The sequence below is a fragment of the Meriones unguiculatus genome, chromosome 7 (genome assembly GCF_030254825.1).
Source record: "Meriones unguiculatus strain TT.TT164.6M chromosome 7, Bangor_MerUng_6.1, whole genome shotgun sequence".
NCBI lineage: Eukaryota > Metazoa > Chordata > Mammalia > Rodentia > Muridae > Meriones > Meriones unguiculatus.
In genome coordinates, this window is record NC_083355.1 from 1,821,294 (window position 1) to 1,842,228 (window position 20,935).

Genomic DNA, 20,935 nt, shown 5'->3' on the forward strand with positions numbered 1-20,935 from the left:
TAAGTTATTGATTTTTATCTTTATGTGCATTGTTGCTTTGCCTACATGTGTGTCTGTGTGGGGCATCATGTCCCCTGGAACTAGAGTCACAGACTTGTGTGCTGCCATGTGGGTGCTGGGCATTGAACCTGGGTCCCTCTAGAAGAGCAGTCAGTGTTCACAACCACTGAGCCATCTCTCCAGCTCCTGAAAAAAAAATTTTAAATGAAATGAGTAAAGACATCATCCGGCAAGAATCGCTCCCCAGCTCAGCATCTTTCTACAAGAGAAGAATGTGCTCAGGGTTGCATCCTGCTCTCCAAAGCTGCACTTGGCTTTGCAGCTGTGCCGTTTTAAGAGCGCCCACCCCTTAAAGAATGTGAGCCTGAGGCGGGCACAGTGGCACACCCTGTAATCCCAGCACTTGGGAGGCAGAGGCAGGCGGGTCTGTGTGAGGTTGAGGCCTGTGTGGCTCTGGGACAGCCAGGGCTACACAGAGAAACCCTGTGTCGGACAAAGAGTGAGGCTGAGCTCTGGCCACTCAGAGCGTCTTGCAGGGCTCCTCTGCATTAGGGATAAAAGCCCAGGGGGAGCCCCCTAGGCATGCTGGGTTGCTGGGTTTGCCTTGCTGAAATTCTTTGGATTGCGTGGACTTTTTCTTGGGTCTGGTTTCTGACATTAGGACCTGAGTCTGGCTCCCCAGGAACAGTGTAAAAGCTAAGCCTGGCAGTTTGCCTATAATCCCAGCCCGGTGGTGATAGACAGAGAGGTGGATCCCTCCTCCACCGGTGCGGAACAGGGAGCCCCAGGTGCGGAGACGAGCTTGTTCCGAAAGGCAAAGCTGAGGCTGGGGAGGCACTCCGTGAGTCAGGCTGCCTGAGCGAGCCCGGAGCCCGCAGGAGAAGCTGCGATGCTGAGCGTCTGTAACACCGTATTCCTGTGGTGAGATGGGAGCAGAGACGGGAGAATTCTGACTGCCCAGAAACCCGCAGGCCAGCTAGCCCGAAGCACGCAGTGCAACAGCAGAAACAAGCAGACACTCCCCCGCCACAAAGCAGGTGAGCTGACTCCCAGAAGTCCTCCCGACCTCCACACCTTCGTCATGACCCCCTCGAACTCAAATTCTCTCTCACACAATAGATAATTATTGTTTCTCAAAACAAGGTTTCTCTGTGTAGCCTTGACTGTCCTGGACTCACTATGTAAACCAGGCTGGCTTCGAACTCACAGAGATCTGCCTTCTCTGCCTCCCGCAGTGCTGGGATCACAGGCGCACAACAAATAAATAAAGTTTTAAGAAATCAAAGCGAGCCAGGCAGTGGTGGCGCACAGCTTTAATCCCAGAGAAACACGAAACAGCATCTTGATAAACAAAAAAAAGGGGGGGTGTATAGCAGAGTGGCTGACACGCTGACGCTGACCCCCACACGCATCGGAGTGGTCGGCACCTCCACACAGCACACGCGCGTGCAAAGCGAGGGTGTCCGTGCACGCAGGTCAGAGGACACCCCGAGCGTGACCTGCGCCCCCTGTCTTCCCTCCCACTTCCCAGCAGGGCGTAGCGCTGCCATGGTCCACTCCTTTTTAAAAGTCAAAATGGAATTCATGTCACACGCACCTTTCCTAAAGAAACAGGGGCACCCAGTGCCTCCCAGTGTCGCTGGTCACCAGCTTCCTCCAGTTTCAAAATCTTTCCGTCCTCCACAACGGCGCCCTGCACCCACTAGGTGATCATCCCTACCGACCACCCACTAGGTGATCACCCCTACCGACCACCCACTAGGTAATCACCCCTACCGCCCGGAACTCTGTGTGTACTGTCTGCTCTGTGGACGCACTGCTCGGAGACAGTGTGGGTGTCGGGGGCTGAGCCTTCCAGCTCATACCAGGCGCGTTCTCTGCTGCTGGGCGATGCTTCCAGACGCCGTCCTCCTTGTTTTCAGACTAGGTCTCACCAAGTTTCCTAGGCAGGCCTTGAACTCACAATCATCCCGCTTCGGCCTCCCAAAGCCTGCATTGGGATTGCAGGCCTGGCTCAGTGTATGGCCTCGTGTGACAGAGTTCTTTCACTGACCATAAGTCTTCAGACTTACTAATACTTCACTCCGCTACCGCATAACACTCCATTATTCAGACAGAGTGCATGGATTCTGTGCGTCTGTTCCCCGTTGATGGACATTTGGGCCATTGCCGCCTCCTGGCTATCACGACTAATGATCATCTTATGAACATCTGTGTATGAGTCCTTGTATGGACATATGTCTGTCCAGCCCTCTCAGCAGTATATGTAGGAGTGAAATTGCTGATTCACACAACACAGGAATTGCGTGTTCAGCTTCCTGAGGAACCACTTACCAATCTGCTTTCCACACCACCTGCCCATGTCACACCCCCACCACAGAACGAAGACTTCCAATTTCTGAGCTCTTGCCAACACCCCTCTTCTCTGGTTGTGGGGTTTCTGTCTCTATTTTTGTTAAAATCGTCCTTACGGGTGGGAGTGGCAGCTCACTGTGCTTTTGACTTGCATTTCTCAAGTGACTAGTAATTGGAACATCATTTCTCTGCTTGCTCTTGTGGGGTGTGTGTGTGTGTGTGTGTGTGTGTGTGTGTGTGTGTGTGACCAGAGCTCACCCATTTGGCTCATCTGCCTACCTTGTCTGCCTGAGAGATTCCCTGTCTCCACTTTCTTGCTGCTGAGATCACAGGCAGTCACCACACTCAGCCACCCGTCAATGACATAGTTGCTAGAGATCTGAACTCATCCTGCCTCACACCTGTGCAGGGGCGCTTTGCCCCTCGGCATATCCCTGGCTCCAGGAGCATCTTCTATTGCCCGCCGGCCTTTTCTTCTTTTCTTTCTTCCATTTTTTAAAATAGGGTCACTATGTAGCACTGGCTAGCCTAGCTGTGCCCCTACCTGTGTCTCCGCCGCTTGAGTGCTGGCTGAAAGGTATGCACCAGCAGCCTGTTAGGAGCTTTATTTTTAATTGCTTGTGTGTTTAGTATCCTCACAAAAACCCACTCTACGAAATTTTACTTATCTTTTCCTTTTTTTCTTTCTCTTTCTTTTTGATGTTGGGAATAGAACACTTCCCTTGTGGTTTCTTCTAAGAGTTGGTGGCTCCCTAACCCACTGTACCATTTCAAGTTCCTCTCCATGAGTGGCTTGAGTTGGAGGTCTGGTCTCATTCCTCATGTGCACATCCAGTTATCCCAGAACTTCTTTTTAATGTTTTGAGGTTTTTGTCATTGTTGTTTTGGGTCAGACTTGGGGGCGTGCCAGCCCCACATAAATGTGTTTTATTTTTGTTTTGAGGTGGGATCTCACTGTGTAGCCCAGGCTAGTCTCAAATTTAAATTCTCCCTAGTGCTGCTGTTAAGATATGAGCCATTGTGCTTAGCTTGGTATTTTGTTTTGTTTTTAAGACAGGGTTTCTCTGTATAGCTTTGGCTGATCTGGAACTCACTATATAAACTAGGTTGACCTCAAACTCATAAAGGGTTCTGCTTTTTTCTGCCTCCCAAGTGCTAGGATTAAGGGTGTATGCCACTGTGTCAGGAATCTGTTACTTTCCTGGTTGCATACTAAGGGTGTTTATTCTGCTCTCTCTGTCTAAGCCAGAGCCTCCCTGTGAGGCTGGAGGCTGCCTTGCCTCCCTCTCTCCTATAGGGTGACAATGCCCATTGCTCATCTCCTCTGTCCCCTCCTCAGCCAGATGCTGTGGGGTTTCTGGACTGGGCTGCAGTGATATCCTACTTGAGGTAGCCAGGCACGCCCAACTGGATAGGAGGTCTGGTGAGTCTGGGCATCCCACCGCAGGCTGTTTGTTTGTGTGAGGCAGGGTTTCTCTGTGTATCTATACCTGGCTGTTCTGGACTTTATAGACTAGGCTGGCCTTGAACTCGCAGAGATCCACCGGCCTTTGCCTCTTGAGTGCCGGGATTAAGGGGTGCGCCGTCGCCCGGCTCCCAGTTCGTCTGAGACCTGGAGGATGGGCATTCGCCTGGGAGGCTGGGTTCCCTTCTCACTTGTGACACACGTCTGACCCTCTAAGTCCAGAAGCCCCTGGGGTTCTTCCTCCTACTTGTTTCTCTCCTTCTTCCTTGTGTCCTTTCTCTCTTGACCTTGATTTTTTTCTTTTAACAAACCTACTTTATTTAAGATTATTAAACGCTTCTACCTTCCTTCCAACCCCTCAGCACCGGGTAGGAGGGAAAGAAGGTTAGTGGGGACGGGGGTGGAGTTCTCTCTTCTACTTCCCGCTGGGTAGGGTGGTAGGATTCTTTGGGAGCAATACCAGTATCAGTTGTCCAGAAATCCAGAAGCCCAGGTCACCAGCAGATCGGCAAATGCAGCAGCAGGACGAACCAGCAGCCAGCAGTCCTCCTCCTCCTCCAGGCAGCCGCGCCTCCTTCCTCTGGGCTGTCATACCTACACCTCTCCAAGTCCTCAGAAGTCAGCTAATTCCAGCTGGAAAAGACCACACCCTGCACGAGACACTTCCCAGGTGTGGACAAACTAAAATCCCCAGCTTGGAATTTTAACAAAAACATGTTTACATGTCATAAACCAAAACATCCCCAACATGTCCCCATGTCCCAGATGGAGGGGACATTCCAGCTCCCTCTGCCCTCCCGGGAACCAGTTAGGTCCTGGCTCCCCTGTGGATGAGCCTGAGATGAGGAGACAGGCGGTGCAGTGAGAGGGGCCCGACTTGCCTGGGACCCCTGTTCGTCTCCTGCTGTCTCTGTCGATGAGCCCAGTGGCGCAGGCCTGCTCTTGGGGCCTTGTGGTGGCTCTGGCAGCCTTGCGGTAGGTGGGGTTAGCTAGAGGAACAGAGCTGGGAGAACGAATGGATCACCAGAAGGACTTAGGAGCTGCCGTCCAGGTAGTCCAACAACGGCTGTCCAGCAAGGGGAGGGCCATGGGCTGGCTGTCTCGGCTGCTCCTCCAGAGACTCCTGAATCCTAAAGATTCGGCTCTGATGCCAGTGAAGGCACAGTCTTGCCAGCGAGAGTGAGAGCAGCCAGGCAGAGAGCAGGCTGCCTTCTTCCGTGTCTTTAAACAGACTGCCACCAGGTGGGCCCAGGCGAAAGCCTTCCCACCTCAGATGATCTGGGTTCAGAGTGGTCTTCCCGCTTCAAGTGATTTAATAATAGTAATTTTTAAAGGTTCTTCACATGTGAACCCTGCCACTTGGGTTTTAGTTAATTCCAGATATGGTCAAGCTGACAGCCAAGAGTAGCCATCACAGGCCTCCACTGGACCTGTGATCATCGCCGCCTGTATCCCTCCTCTCCCTTGCTGTTCCTGTCCTCTTTCTCCATGCCCTGTGGGCTTAAGGGCAACACCCATCTGTAAAGTGCAGGAGACAACAGGCAGCTTCAGAGACCGCAGCCAGCGCTGGAGAGCGACCCTTCCAAGTCCTGGCTTGCGGAGGTGACACCAGGAAGCCATGGGGTCATCAAGCTGCCACCTGAGCAGGGCTGGTGGCCAACAGTACATCTGAAGACAGAAGGAAGACCTGTTCTGGAGCCCAGAGAACAGCCTGTGGCTGTGCGGCCTCTGCTGACAGCAGCCAATGAACGTTCTAGTCACAGGGATAGCTGTCAGCACACCCCAGCTCCAGCGCTGCGCAGGCCCTCCCTGCCCACCATCCTACCACCTCAGAGGCACCTCGCCCCTGGCCCGGTAGTGCTGCCTACTCTCCGCTGTGGCTCCACCTGGCCCTAAAGCTCACCGATCTCCCCCCACCCCCTACCCAGGCTTTTCTCGTGGACCTCCCTGGGCCTCCCTGGGCCTCCCTGGGCCTCCCTGGGCCTCCCTGGGCCTTCCTGGGCCTCCCTGGCTTCTGGTGGTTCCCTCTCATTAAGCAGTTCTGGAGAATCTGTCCTGGGGCCTTGGTCCCCACTCTTTTCTGTACCTCATCTACTCTCGCAGCCTTCAGGACCTTCCGCTGACAGCCCTGATTGTCCATGTAGTCCAGATGCCCCGGGTGCCCTCAGTTCTGATTAGCCCAAGCAGAGCTGCTTTTCCCCACAAAGACAGCCTTTGGGCTCTTCCTTGCCTCACTCTCCGTCCACACCAAGACTAAGACCCAGGGACTCCCAAGTCCCCTGGACCTCCAGGCTCAGGACCAGGATCAGACAAGGTGAGTGGGTGGCCAGAGGGAGCTGGTCTTGCCCCCAGCCCACCCAGCACTCACCCCTCCCATAAGCCTTTAGCCCATTCTCCACCAGAAGTGGGGTGGAGCTGCAGAATTCCCCAATGGTCAACGCTGCTTTGCTTACATTTAGCGCTGGCTCAGCTGAGCATCCACAGTGGTTTCCCATCTCGTACCATGATGGCCACACCCATCTCGTACCACGACTTCTGTGAGCAGGGCTGGGACATCAGCTCACTTGTGACCCCATGAACTGACATACATGCCCCTGGATTTCTCTTCCTCTACTAACTGAGGCCTGGTTCACCGCCACCGTCTACCTGGAGCCTATCATGTCCACATTGCAACCTGAGGTTCACAGTGTGGAACACCCCAAACCAAGGGGGCAGAAGTCGTGACCTTCCACCCCTTGCTTTGAAAGGTTCTTGATCTTGGCTTTCATCAGGAAAGAATCAAGAGCTCCAGGAGAGAGGCCAGACCATCGTAAGGGGACAAGGTAACTTAGGGGTAGACAGCCTTTGTGCTACACTCTCACCTCAGACCAAGGGATGGGCAAGGCTCTGCCTAACTGTCTGTCAGGACCCAGGAACTGGTCCCCCTGTCCGCAATGAGATGTCAGAGGCCAAGTACACAGGGAAGCAAAAGACCACGGTTCCTGAGGTGGAGGTCAGTGGCCGAGCTGGCATTTCCCTCTGTACAAAGCCAGGGCTGGCTTCGCAGACACGTGCCCTCCTTTCTACCTCTTCTCTCTCTTTCTTTCTCTCTCTCTCTCCCTCTTTCTCTCTCTCTCTCTCCCTCTCTCTCGGTTTTTTGAAACAGAGTTTCTCTGTGTATCTTTGGCTGTCCTGGAACTTGCTTGCTTGGTAGACCAGGCTGGCTTTGAGCTCACAGAGATCTGCCTGCCTCTGTCTCCAGAGTGCCACCAACGTCCAGCCAAAGCCTCATCTCTGCAGACTCAGTCCCTAGCCACCCCACTCATCCTTGTGGCCCTCTTCAGTTCTCTGGTTCTTAAGGAGCAGGGACCATTTGTACAGGTCCTGCCATACTGTAGGGGTGAGTGAGAGACACTGCCGCCAATAGTGACTCTTACCTATACCTCTGTACCTCTGTCCTCATCTTTGGAGTGCAGGTGACAATAGTCATTCCCAAGGTGAGAGTATTGCTCCCTATTTGGGGACCTTGTAGGGAATATGGCCAAATATTTGCATCCATTGTCACTCATACAAAGGTCCAAGAAACAAGTGACTTTCACCCCCTTCTTTTCTCAGCTCATCTCCTGCCCCAGGCAGATGGAGAAATTGCCCCAGCAAGCTTGACACTGCCCATTTCCTGAAACTAAGGGAAGTGGCTTGCTCAAGCCCACACGGGTCTGTGCCAAGCAGAGCCCTGCCCTGCTTTTTGTTCCAGATCCCTGTGCTATTGTGGCCCCAGCAAGTCCTAAGGCAGACAGCTGTGGTGTGTGTGTGTGTGTGTGTGTGTGTGTGTGTGTGTGTGTGTTGGGGATAGATGCCATGACAAGGTTATCAAAAGTCAAAGAAAGAACTCCCAAGCTGTGGTGGCCAGAGGCCAGGTGTCCTTGGATAGCTCTGGTGTTGCCTTCAGCCCCGGGGCATTATTCTGGAGTGCCTAGCTACCATGTTAGGATGCTCACTCGGTGACAAGTAGCATCCACCAAGTCAGCCTGTGTTCTGGCATCCCAGAATTCTGGCTCAACTGTAGCCTCTCAGCCTTTCTGCCCTTGTCCATTCCACTGTGGAACCCATGCATCTGCTCCTCAGAAATGCGCTGACAGCTGCACTGGGGTGGGGGCATTGGCGCCCAGTGGTCTGTGAGGACAGTTGACCTCTGTTCCCAGGGCATGGGCAGGGAGGCTGAGGTTGCAGCTGCACATTCGCCATGGCATAAGGCAGTACCCCTTAGCCTTTGATACCCTGCACTTCAGTCTGTAGCAGGGATCACTGCCGAGGGGCCACTGAAGCCCAGCACAGGCCCAGACGAACTGGTCTGTAATGGGATACACGCTGGCTCCCCAAAAGACACGCTCAAGTCCTGGCCACCTGTGCTTCAAGTGTGGCCTTACTTACTTGGAAACAGGATCACTGAAGATGCAATTGGTTAGGATGAGGTTACACTGTCCTGGGTACATCCTGATCCAACGTGCCTGGCATCCTAAGCAGGGCAGCATGAGAAGAGACTCTGTAGAAGCCGCAGACTACGCCACACCTGTAGTCAAGGCGGCTGCCACCACCAGCAGCAGCTAAAGGACACAAGCAGTACTTTCCCTTTGAGCGTCTGGTGTGAGCCTGGCCTGCCAGCACCCTGGTTCCCAGGATGAGGACAGGTAATTTTAGCATCCTTTCTTACTGCAACTGGCTTGTCTTTTACCCATGAGCCCTGCCTTCATTGCGCTCCACAGGAGTGAACTAATGTCATTTCCTTAGCCATCTCCTGGCTAGTAAGAAAGGAGGAAAGAGGTGTATGAGGTAGGGAGGGCTCAGGGGAGGTGCCAGGGGTTCTGGACTATCCTCTGTCTTAAAGGAAATGCTACAGGACTAGGATGTGGCCATCTGGGAGGTTGCCAGGTGTGGCTATACGAGCCAGCACCATCAGGTGGTATTTGAAGAAATCTTGGGGTGCAGGGGGTATTTGCTGGGGCAGACTGGTTGAGGGAGACACAGCCTCAGTCTGAGCCATTGGGGAAGCCATCAGCCGTGGCACCCCAGATCAACTGTGGGACACTCCCACAGCCTCTAGACCTGGATGGCACCCCTGCTTAGCTGCCAGGGCCTGCGGCTTAGCTGCAAGGATGGCCACAGTCACTATGATACCTAGGTTACTCAGCCACAGGTCTAAGCACATTTACCTATGATGTGGTGTTTCCACTCTGGCTGCCATAACTGAATGCCAAAGACTGGGGATTCACACAGACACTCCTTTCTCTTGTGTCTGGAGGTCAGGAAGTCGGCAGGGCTGTTTCTTCCTTCTGGCCTCTCTCTTCAGCCCGCAGACAGTCTCTTCTTCCTATGTCCTCACTTGGCCCTTCAGTGTGATCTTTGTGTTTCTTCCTCTCCTACAGGACGCCTGTCCTGAAGGACTAAAGTCCCACACTGATGATTTCATTTACTGGCAATATCCTCCTTACAGCCTTAACTTCCAAATACAGCCCCTTTAGGGGTTGGGGATTAACTTCTGGGGAACCTACTCCCTTCCATAACACACAGGCTTACAGAGCCTCGCTGTACAGATGAGGAAACTGAGGCTTGAGGGGCTCAGGTGCCATACATTTTGGCTCCCATGTGGGTGGTCTACCCCTATCATTAGGCACTCATCTTAGGCTGGGTCCTCCCAGCTTTCCTGTCCATTTTCATGCACATGGAGGCCCAGCCCCCCACCCCCATCACCGTGGGAAGCTCCCAGGAATATGACTGGGTGAGGCAGAGGCAGGGGTGTGGGCATATCTGTGGACGTGTCTGGAAGGGGGCTGATGACCCTGGGCTCCTCAGCTAAGGCAGGGGTTCTACATTAGGCAGCAAAGAACTGACAGTTGGGCCTACCTCACATTCTAATAGAACAAAAGGCCCTTAATGGTCCAGGGGATCCCTGGCTGAGGAGAAGGCCACAGAAAAACAAAGGATAGACATGCCGGCTCAGAGAAGGTTCAGGCCAAGCACCAAATATATGCTGACAGGAAGTGGGGACAGCAAGCACAGAAAGAGACTGATGGTGGAGGAAGACTGCAGGATGTAGGGCAGGAAAGTAGCAACGACACTAGATTCCTCCATGCTGCCTTCCTGAAGCAGAGGATTCCCAGACACTACTCAACCCCTAGGAGTTGTGCTGGTTGAGGTATGTGAGCCAATGCTGGCTTCTGTCCCGGGGCCAGGACTCAGTTTAGCTCTTCAGGATAAGGAGATCCGAACACCATTCTTTTCAGTATTTATTTGCGCATTTGTGAATGTGTAGACCTGCCCGCTATACCTTGTGAGGTCAGAGAAAAATTCACAGGGGTTGGTTCTCTGCTTCCACTCCGTGGGTCCCCGAGTGTCAATCAGGCTGAATGATGCCTCCACTGAGCCATCTCCCTGGCCCTCGGATGACCCAAGGTAAGACAAAACAAAGGTGAGCCTGGACCTAAGTGTGGGACCGAAGCAGGCCCATGCAGCCCCACGCTCCATATGAAAGCCGGGTCCTGAGGAACCGGTCACCCTTTGATGCCTGAGGTATCTGGGAGCACTTATCGTAGTCCCTGATCATCCAGAGCTCTGAAGGAGGACCAGCTCCTTCACTTAGCCCCTTTGCCTGGTGAAGGCCGCAGGTACAACCTCTACCCCCCCACCCCCCCTTCACCCCCCCCCCCCCCCGTGCAATCTGCACAGGAAAGATCTGCAGCCCTGAAAAGCTCCCCACCCAGGCTCCACCCCTGAGCTCACAGTCAGCCCGCCTTCCAGCGCCTCCTGCTAAACTGAAGTCAGCCCTTTGGGGCTCCAAGATGAAAATCCTGGGGACCCTCAGACCATCTGCGGGGAGGGCACAGGGCCGCACTGGTGTGGGCTTTTGCTCACTGGCTTACACTACTCAGGGAGTACAGTAGGCGCCCCGAACCCTATGCGTCTCTTTCTTCGGTAGCAGCGCACTCGTCGGAACTATGTGTTGGAGCTCCTGTTTCTGCCCGGATGACCTGAGCACCGCTCAGGGTGCACCAGTCGTTATGGTAACGGGGCCCGCGCTTTAGGCGCGGGCAGTCGAGTGAGGAGCTCGGAATCCAGGAGACCCCAGTCCCGGCTGGCGCAGCTCTAGGTCGCGAGCGGATTCCACTGGGTCCTGCCGGGTGGCACACGCGGTGAGTGACACGGCCATCGCATCAGGTTCCTGATCCCCTGTAGCTTTGCCCCAGACTCCTCTTACCATCACTGAGAGGCAGCGTCGGTCCGCACCTTCATACGGTGAAGGTTTCACACAAATCAGCACATAACTGCAGTGTTTTCTCTGCTGTGCAGCCTGGAACAGCGCCTCGGTCCTTCATGGACTTCATTAGTCCGTTATGTTTTAGACTGCATCTCATCCTGGATTGGCCCGGTATTTAACATGAGTAAGTTACAGATTTTTAGCAAGAAAATGGTGCTCCCGTACCCCCCCGCCCCCCCGCAGAAGACAGATGCCTCACTACTGGGAAATGTTAGCTTTGACCAAGTTTTAGATGGTGCCTGCCAAGTGGCTGTCACAAACTTACTGTTTTCTGCTAGGCATGGTGGCGCATGCCGTAAAGTCCCAGCACTTGGGAGGCAGAGGCAGGTGGATCTCAGTGAGTTCGAGGCCAGCCTGGTCTACATAGTTCCAGGACAGCTAGAGCTATGTAGAGACCCTGTCTCAAAAACAAAACAAAACAAAACAAAACAACAAAAACCTAAGTAAATAAAGTTACTGTTTTCTCATTGTAATAGTAAAAACCTTTTGGGGAGGTGCTTTATTGTGTAAAAACCTTGCTTCTAAACATATTTTCAGTTACTAATGTTCGCATACATCAGTGAAAGCGTCCTGACTTTTTCCTTTTTATTTCACATTTTATTCTTGTTATGTTGGGTGGAGAAAAAGAATCACAAGTTAACCAAATCAAACCATTCAGACCTTCCAGACGAAACTCAGATCCAGTTTCCAACAGTCTTTATTTAGAATCTGTATCAGAGTAGGTTTTACCCACTGCTGTAGCAGCTGGGGTCCTTGGAGAGCTGCAGGAAATAGGCACAGAATGGATTCTTCGAGGCTGCTATCTGGGTATAGGCCAATCCTCCCTGAGGAGAGCAGGTGAAGGAGACTCAGCAGTCCCAAGGGATTAGGGACCACAGGCCTGGGGCTGGTCATGAAGACATGGAGATCATGGGTGCCTCCACAGGGAGGACATCAGAGGGAGTAGTCCGATATAAGCCCACATTGTCTTAGTTGCTATTCTGTGGCTGTGAAGAGACATAGTGACCAAGGCAACTCTTATAAAAGGAAGCATTTAAGTGGGGACTTGCTTACAGCTTCAGAGGTTTAGGCTGTCACCAGCACGGCAGTGAGCATATGTTCTAGTCTTCCATCGCCTCTTGTGGTCAGCTCTCCATTGCTCTCAATATTTGATTTGATTAATCCTGTATAGCATTAGTTTAACTTTTCTGCTACTGTGATAGACCACCATGGCCAAAAGCAACTTAGAGAGGAAAGGGTTCATTTGGCTTACATATCCAGAGTCACACAGCCCACTGAGGAAAGCCAAGGCAGGGACTCGAACTGGGCAGGGACCTGGAGGTAGGAGCTGATGGAGAGGACATGGAGGGTGCTGCTTTGCTTGCTCAGCTGCCTTCGTACAGAACCCAGGACCACCAGCCCAGGGGTGTCCCCACCCACAGTGGGCTGGGCCCTCTCCCATCAATCACTAATTAAGAAAATGCTCCAGCAGTTAGGATTCCTGGTTTTCACCCAGGCAGCCTGGGTTCAACTCCTGGTGTTGGAAGATGAAATCTTCAGCTGGGTGCTGAGGACAACACTCTGGAAGACAGGCAGAGGTAGAGGCAGGATTCCCGAGTTCCAGGCCAGCCTGGTCTGCATGGGGCGGGGTGGAGCATGTGGAAAAGAGGAAACTCTTTAAGCTAGCCACCCTATATATGTTGTCACGGGTGGTGGAGCTCGCTGTTAGCCCAAGCACTTGGAAGGCAGAGGCAGGTGGATCTCTGAGTTTGAGGACAGCCTGGTCTACAGAGTGAGTTCCAGGACAGCAAGAGAAATACAGGGGCTGGAGAGATGGTTCAGAGGTTGACAGCACTGAACGCTCTTTCAAAGGTCCTGAGTTCAATTCCCAGCAAGCACATGGTGCCTCACAACACTCTAAGATGAGATCAGCTGCCCTCCTCCATCAAGTGGGTGTACATGCAAGCAGAACACTACACATAATAAAAGAGAAAGATACACAGAAATCCCCTCCCCTGCTCACCCAAAAAAAAAAAGAAAAAGAAAATACCGTATTGGCTTGCCTGTTTATGCTTTGGAGGCATTTTCTTAATTGAGGTTCCCTCCTCTAATGACTGTAGCATGTGTCCAGTTGAAAAGAACTAGCCAGCATGGGAAGGAAAGATGTTATTTGTTGTACAAATAACCATCATTGAGGAAAGCCAAGAACTAAAGCCAGGCAAGACCCTGGAGGCAGGAACGAGGCGAGGCTGTGAGGACACTCACTGTTCACTGGCTTGCTCCCCATGGCTTCCCCAGTTTGCTTTCTTAACAGCCCTGGACCACCTTGCCCAGGGTAGTGCCATCCATGATGCTGGGCCCTCCCACCTCGGTTAGTGGCCAAGAAACCACCCTACACACGTGCTTACAGGCAATCTGATGGAGGCTTTTTCTCAGTTGAGATCCCTTTTCGCAAATAATTGTGTGAGGATGGCGAGAAGCTGAGCAGGACATGGAGAATGGCTTCAGAGCGGCACCACTTCCTCCGGAAAACATGCCTGTTAAAACTGGCAGGTGTATTGCGTGTGTGCAGTTCTGTTTTTACGTAGAATGCCGAGCCACAACAATGTTTTTCAAAGCCTTTGTGTATGTCAATGACATTATGTTCTCTTATTTTTTTTCACTCGAAATGCCTATTGCTAAGTTTTGTAGGTTTGGGGCACTGAAACATGTTATGTGTCTGATAGTCTGACCTGGCCCTTGACTATGAGACTGTATGGTTTCTCTTTCTCTTTACTTCTCCGTCGATGTGTGCTCCTCATGGCATGCCGCCTCTCTTCCAGGTAGTGTGGTAAGATGGCAGGAATCCATCTACTGTTTGCCGTTTATTACAGATTTAAAAATGGGCACGGCTGTAGCTACTCTGACAATTAATAAAGGAAATGAAGAAAACTTGGGGTTTCACAGGCCTGAGTTCTGTCTCCTGTGAATATTTAAATGTTCGACGCCTGAGCTCAGTTTGGGTCCTTCAAAATGTTTTATGAGTAAAGGTCATTGGATATTGTGATCATTAAAATGGATCGATACATTGGCAGGCTCTAGAATCATTTATGAGACAGATCTGTGGGCGTACCTTGAAAGACATTCCCGATGAGGTTGACTGAAGTCGGCCCACCTGAATGGGCAGCACTGTTCCACAGAGCAGAGCCTCAGACCGAAGAGAAAAGGAGAATGCTAACTGAGCAGCAGCGTCGTCTCTGCTCAGAGTGTGGGTGCAGGGTCACCACACTTCATATTCCTGCTGCCCTGCCTTCCTGGCCGGAGCAGACGGGGCTGTCAGACCGTGAGCCCAAGCAAGGAGGCCCTTCATTCCTTCTTTCTTCCTTCCTTCCTTCCTTCCTTCCTTCCTTCCTTCCTTCCTCCTTCCTTCCTTTCTCCTTCCTTCCTTCCTTCCTTCCTTCCTCCTTCCTTCCTTTCTCCTTCCTTCCTTCCTTCCTTCCTTCCTTCCTCCTTCCTTCCTTCCTTCCTTCTTTCTTCCTTCCTTCCTTCCTTCCTTCCTCCTTCCTTCCTTTCTCCTTCCTTCCTCCTTCCTTCCTTCCTCCTTCCTTCCTTCCTTCCTTCCTTCCTTCCTTCTTCCTTCCTTCCTTCCTCCTTCCTTCCTTTCTCCTTCCTTCCTTCCTTCCTTCCTTCCTTCCTTCCTCCCTCCCTCCCTTCTTCCTTCCTTCCTTCCTCCCTCCCTCCCTCCCTCCCTCCCTCCTTCCTTCCTTCCTTCCATTTCTTTTGTCAGGTATTCTGTCCCAGCAGTGAAAACTATCTCCTACAGGTGTTTGCATGGCCAGAACAGGGTGGTGGCACCCCTAGTCCACGTAGACAGTGGTTCTTCTGCTCCTGAGATGGGCAGCTTTTTTTTTTTTTTTTTTTTTTTTTTTGGTGACAGATTGCTAAGTGCACCTGAGCTGCAGTTCTTCAAAAGAAGGAAACCAAAGGAGAAGCTGCCTGGCAGGCTGTCCAGCTGCTGCTCAAACAGCTTGTTCTCAGTTTTGTTCTTACGCTTTTACAAATTATCCTTTTGTCTAAGTTTTAGAGTCTGCTACTGCATTTGTTTTGGGGTCATGTAATACTTTTGAAATGTAATGTAAATAACCAAACATTAAGAAAAAAATTGTTTCACATTTGTAGCAGCTGAACGGAGGGGCTGTTCCTCCCCTTGCCTCATCCCTGCTTTCCACAGGCTTCTACCACATATCCCTGGTCAGCAAGGGCGTTTGCTCAAGTGTTAGGAATCCCTGTGGGCACAACAAGGCACGCCATGCTGGGCCTGAGGGGACACTCTTTCCTCCTCAGGTAGATCTTAAATGACTTCAGGACTGGATCTTGAATTGTTTTCCCTTAAGTGCGGTGTCAGCTCTTATGAGGCCCATGCCATGGGGCCCTGCCCCCAGCTCTGGTGCTCTCTGGCTCTGCTGTAACCTGCTCTCAGGTCCCAGCATCTTCTACCACCTGGAAGGTGCCTTTTCAAGCCAGCCTTCTGCTGGGTGTTGTTCTCTGACCGGCAGGTCATGTGCTCCGGAGCGCCTCCTGCAGGCCTTGTTCCACCATGTCCTGCTGCCCATCTGTTGAGCTCTGTGAGTTCTGGAGCTGAGTTCATGAGCTCTTGCGCATGCTGCCATACCGTTTGTGACATCATCTTAACACTGGGCCACAGCCAAGCCATGGTAGACCTCTGCCCGAGGCTGGCTTTGGGCTGTGCATTAATGAACATGTCTTGCAGACGAGGCCTATGCTGCCTGGAAGTCTGCTTGGGCCTGTAAGCCCCTGGGAAATCATGTCTTTCAGGGAAAGTCGCTTCACCTTCCGAAATCCTGAGGTTTCTAAGCACTCTTTAGACTTCACAGCTACACTGACAGCCCTCTCTTAGATTTTTGAAAAGAAGTGTGTGTGTGGGAGCAACAATCGGGTGTGCTGCCCGCCCAGGGCTTCCCTGTTTGCAGAGGCCCTGGGCGCCGCGCGCAGGCTCGCTGGCCGTGGGCCCTCTTTCCTCCACCCAGGGCTTCCCTGTTTGCAGAGGCCCTGGGCGCTGCGCGCAGGCTCGCTGGCCGTGGGCCCTCTTTCCTCCAGAGGCTTCTCCAGCTCCCCAGAGACTGTGTGTTGAGAACCGGGCGCTCTGTGGGGACATCTGTTGGCTGACGGACACATAGATGCCCTCTAACTCTGTGCTGCTTGACAGCAGCTAGCCTCCTCTGGGACTTCCAGGACCATTCTTTGGTGAGACTGTACCGAAGCAGGACAGTCGTTCTGTGGTGTGTTGGAAGGAACACACCTCAGCAGGCTTCTGCTTACTGAGCTGCTGTCTATGCTGAAGAGCACTGGCCCCCACCCTGCCTGCCTGGTCGGGAGACAAACAAAATAGGATAGGGGTTAGCACAGCTCGCCAGGCTGGGTGGACAGAGGCCTCACAGACGGTGACCAGCCGAGTTTGAAGACCTAGCAGTGAGAAACTGCCCCAGTAAGAAAACACAAGGCCTAGGGACAAAAGTGTCAGCCCTTAGGCCTTCTGGAGGCAGCTAGACGTCCAGAGACTGCTGCAGCAGGCCACGGCAGCAGACTTGAACCCAGCGCTGTCTGTATGCAGCTCCGAAGAATGGAATTTGATTTGAAAATGCCTGGAAGCCACAGCAGGGGTCAGGCATAATGGTATCCGAGCTGTCCTTGGTAGAAGACTAACAGTTTGAAGCCGTGTGGCTAGCAGACTGAAGAGGTGGGAGCTGAATGTTCAGTCAGGTAGGCCTGGCTCTAAGTGGAGCAGGCGACTGGAGTTAGGCTTTGAAAAAGGATTTTCTGGTATTCATAAAAGGGCATAGTAGTACTTTGCCCGCTCTTCTCGAGCAGCTCGAGGAAGGGCGGGTGGTTCTGGCTCCCGGTTGGCGGGTGTGGTAGGAAGGTGACAGGAGTCGAGGCAGCTGAGGTGCAGAGCGGATGAGACAGGGAAGAGTCAGGCCTGTCTGAGCTGCTGCACCGTTGAGTAGGCTGTGGGAGCTAAGCAGAGTGGAGGGTGGCTAGCTAGCACTCAGCAGGCCCCAGGTCTCCTGGCCTCCTGAGGCTGGCGTTGTGGCAGGTGTGAGAGGCCGGGCGGCTATGATTTGATGGTTGTGGAGCTAGGACTTCTGCCAGGTAAGCAGTAGGATGAAGAGGATTGCCTCAGTTTGTAATCTGCTCCAAGAAACTCCATCTCAGTACACTTGAGGAGCTTTGGGGTCTACAGGAATTGTCCCCTGTGAACCAGTAGTCTCTTCCAGGTGTTGCTGAGGGCCCTTGCTCCAGCTTTGCTTCTTCTCAGCAGCACTCAGACTTCCTGGGCCATTGTGCCCTCCTCCCATAGAATCAGCGACTTTGCACATGCAGTGCTCTGATTGTGTCTGTATACAGCCATGCTGGGACCCCTAAAGGGCTGGGGAACCTGCGACCAGCTCGGAGAAGCTTTGTTATGCTGGGAGAAGGCTCTGTGTGAGAGCAGCAGACAGAGCTGGGGGTGTATAGTGTCACACAGACACTGCCCGGTGCACTACAGAGGGCCTGCCGGGCCCTGCTCCAGCTGACGTAGTACTTACGGGAAGGCCTGCCGCAAAGCTGTGCCCACTACTGATGGAAGCCCAGCCTTTCCTGTGAAATGCGCTCTTGGTTTTTTTATTGTTTGTTTTCTTTTAGTCTTGATGATGTGTCATGATTTTGACTGTAATTTTAAATTTTATTCACTTATTTTTATGTCTCTGTGTGTGCTGTGGCAGTGTTACATGTACCATGTACATGAAGGAGCCTATAGACTCCAGAAAAAGGCTTTAGAGCTCCATGAAACTGGAGTTACAAATGCTTGTGAGCCGCCATGTGGGTGTTGGGAAAGGGATCGGATCCTCTGCAAGAAGAGCAAGTACTCTTTTTTTTTTATTTTTAATTATTCTTTATTTTACTTTGTATCCCCCCTCTAGTTCCCTCCCTCCTCCCTTCCCAATCCCTTCCTTCCTCCCCCTTCTCCACACACTCCCCTCCCCAAGTTCACTGGTAGGGGAGGGTTTCTTTTTCTTCCTTCTGATCCTAGTCTGTTAGGTCTCATCAGGAGTGGCTGCGTTGTCTTCCTCTGTGGCCTGGTGAGGCTGTTCCCCCCTCAAGGGGAGGTGATCAAAGAGCAGGCCAATCAGTTCATGTCAGAGACAGTCCCTGTTGCCATTACTATGGAACCCACTTGGACACTGAACTGCCATGGGCTACATAGATCTTAATAGATCTTACTATTATTTCCCACTTCTTTCATAAGATTCTCTGCATTCTGCCCAAAGTTTGACCATAAGTCTCAACATCTGCTTTGATAGACATTTGATAGTCTGCAGGGCAAGCAAGTACTCTTAACCCCTGAGCCATCTCTGCAGCCCAACCGTCACTAACTTTTGTTATCAGTAATTTCATGAATAAAAGTTTTTAAGTCGTAGTCTTGCTTATATAAAGAGCAGCTACTGGCTTAGAACTCTGGGGTTGGTGCGCTCACCCACAGTATAGCACAGACAACACCCACCATACTCTAACATATTCACATACCTTCACAGCAACACACACTCAGTACACATCCCATGCCCTCGCCAGCCCACACACACATAGCACAGCACATAAGCAAACCCTTGTCGCTGGTCCCTGTGCTGTGCCTGTGACGCTTCCTGTTGTTGACTTGAGCAGAGGTGAGGCACCTACGTCACCTTGCTTTGGCTCTCTCTGTGTGCTGGCCATCGTTTCTCGTCTTCTCTGTGAAGATACGTGACTAGTGTGGTGAGGTGGCCTGGGCAGGGTGTTTTTCTTTCTAACAAAGACCCACTTACAGAGAGTCACACTGCTCTTTCTTTGGGGTAGCAGTGATGCAAAATGCTACTGCCAGGTGCCTCCAACTGCCCTGGGAAAACACTGTTGGAAGAGGGTGACTCACATTCCGACCTCACACTTGGCTCTCGTGCCTATGTGTTGGTGCGCGGCATGGCTGGCCTTCTAAACTTCCCCGTGAGTAGCCTTGGGTCGGCTGTGTAAATAAAACCAGGCTCTCCAAGCTAACCTGCTTTGTGTCCAGAGGCAAGAATCACTTTGTGCTGAGCACTGGCACCAGGGCCCCGCTAGAATAGGTAACAGTCGACAGTGTGCCTTGAAAAGAAACAGGCTCTAGCCGGGTGTGGTGGCGTAGGCCTGTAATCCCAGCACTCAGGAGACAGAGGCAGGCGGATCTCTCTGAGTTCGAGGCCAGCCTGGTCTACAAAGACTACACAGAGAAAACCTGTCTCGAAAAACCAAAAAAAAGAAAAGACCAGAAAAAAAAAAAGAAATAGGCCCTCTACCAATATGCTTGGAGCTGCAGTAGCGCCCTGGGGGCCAGTCCTCGGCTCCCGGCCCGGCAAGTGCCTCTTCGAAACCTACTAGCTCTCTGGAAAGGTAGTTTTATAACGTTGGATCTACTGTTTTTAAAAGTGAAGATTTTCCCAGGCACGGTGGCACACATCTGTTACCCTAGCTGTTCAAGAGGCAAAGCAGGAGATTGGAAGTTCACGGTCAGTCTGGGCAACTTAGCAAGACTCCATGTCAAAAACCACTGGATACTAGTTTTTGTTCGAAATATTGTATTTTGTTCTTAAGTGTTACACCGTTTAACCATTATTTTTATAACATTAATGGTACTCCCTGTTGCCATCTTCACTGCAGCTGCCACCATGCTGCCCCTGTGCTTAGAGCAGGAGCTGAGTGAGCTGCTGGCTCGCAAGGAGGAGGAATGGCGAGCTCTGCAGGCCCAGCGCGCCCTGCTGCAGGAGGCAGCCCTGCAGGAGGTTCAGCACCGCCTGGAGGAGGCCCAGGGGAAGCTGCAGCGCCTACAGGAAGACTTCGTCTACAACCTTCAGGTGCTGGAGGAGCGGGACCGGGAGCTGCAGCGCTATGACGCCGAGTTCACGCAGGCCCGCAGGCGGGAGGAGGCCGGGCAAGCAGAGGCCAGCGAGCTCAGGATAGAGGTGGCCAAGCTGAGGCAGGAGCTCAGCAGAGAGGCCAGGCACACGGAGGAGCTGCAGCATCAGCTCCAGCTAACGCTGCAGGAGCACCGCCTGGAGCTGGAGCATGTCCACAGGTGAGTTACCCTGCAAGTCGATTTCCTGGTGCCCAGTGAGTGCTGCTGTGGTCTGCTGCATGCTCAGCAGTGTCCTGAGCTTTCCCTGAGATCTCAGCCCAAGACGTTTTGTTTCGTTTTAGAGATCAGATCTCACTGTGTAGCCCTGGCTCCCCTGGAACTCGCTTTGTAGACCAGGCTAGCCACAAACTCACAGGAATCCCCGTTCTCTGCCTCCTGAGTGCTGGGTCTGAAGGCGGGTGCCACTGTGCCGGCATGTGAGATGCTATCTGCTGACATTCTTAGCTTGATGGAAGCTGCTGGTCTGCCAAGCTTTAGCAATCATTCACGTGTTTCCCCGAACATCACAGAGCTGTTGTGTCAGACATGTGCCGTGCCTGCGGCCCACAGTCAGCAAGTGCCGCGGAGCATTGGCAGAGCTACAGCACAGATGCCAGCTCACTCTGTGTGTGCTGTTTTGTGACTCTTCCCTTTTCCTTTTTCTCCAAGCCTGAGACCTTGCAGTCATGTTCAGGGTCCATTTGTTTGCTTGCTTGCTTGCTTGCTTGGTTGGTTTTTCAAAACAGGGTTTCCCTGTGTAGCCCTGGCTATCCTGGAACTCACAGATGGGATTAGAATATTCTTGTCTTCTTCTTCTTCTTCTTCTTCTTCTTCTTCTTCTTCTTCTTCTTCTTCTTCTTCTTCTTCCTCTTCTCTCTCTGTCTCTCCCTCTCTTCTTCTCCAT

The 20,935-nt window shown here is 52.3% G+C and overlaps 1 protein-coding gene across 5 annotated transcripts in view; it reads left to right on the forward strand.

The window, feature by feature from the left end:
- Ccdc57 (coiled-coil domain containing 57) overlaps positions 1-20,935 on the forward strand; it is a 108,836-nt gene that overhangs the window by 5,973 nt on the left and 81,928 nt on the right. For 2 of the 5 annotated variants that reach the window (XM_060386227.1, XM_060386228.1), the window contains exons 1-2: positions 10,624-10,986; positions 19,797-20,211. In XM_060386227.1, the coding sequence (XP_060242210.1) occupies positions 19,805-20,211 (407 nt within the window). In that variant the 5' untranslated portion in view covers positions 10,624-10,986; positions 19,797-19,804. Of the gene's footprint in view, positions 1-10,623; positions 10,987-19,796; positions 20,212-20,935 lie in introns of those variants that run through there. The other 3 variants (XM_060386226.1, XM_021637431.2, XM_060386225.1) reach the window with 3 other exon arrangements.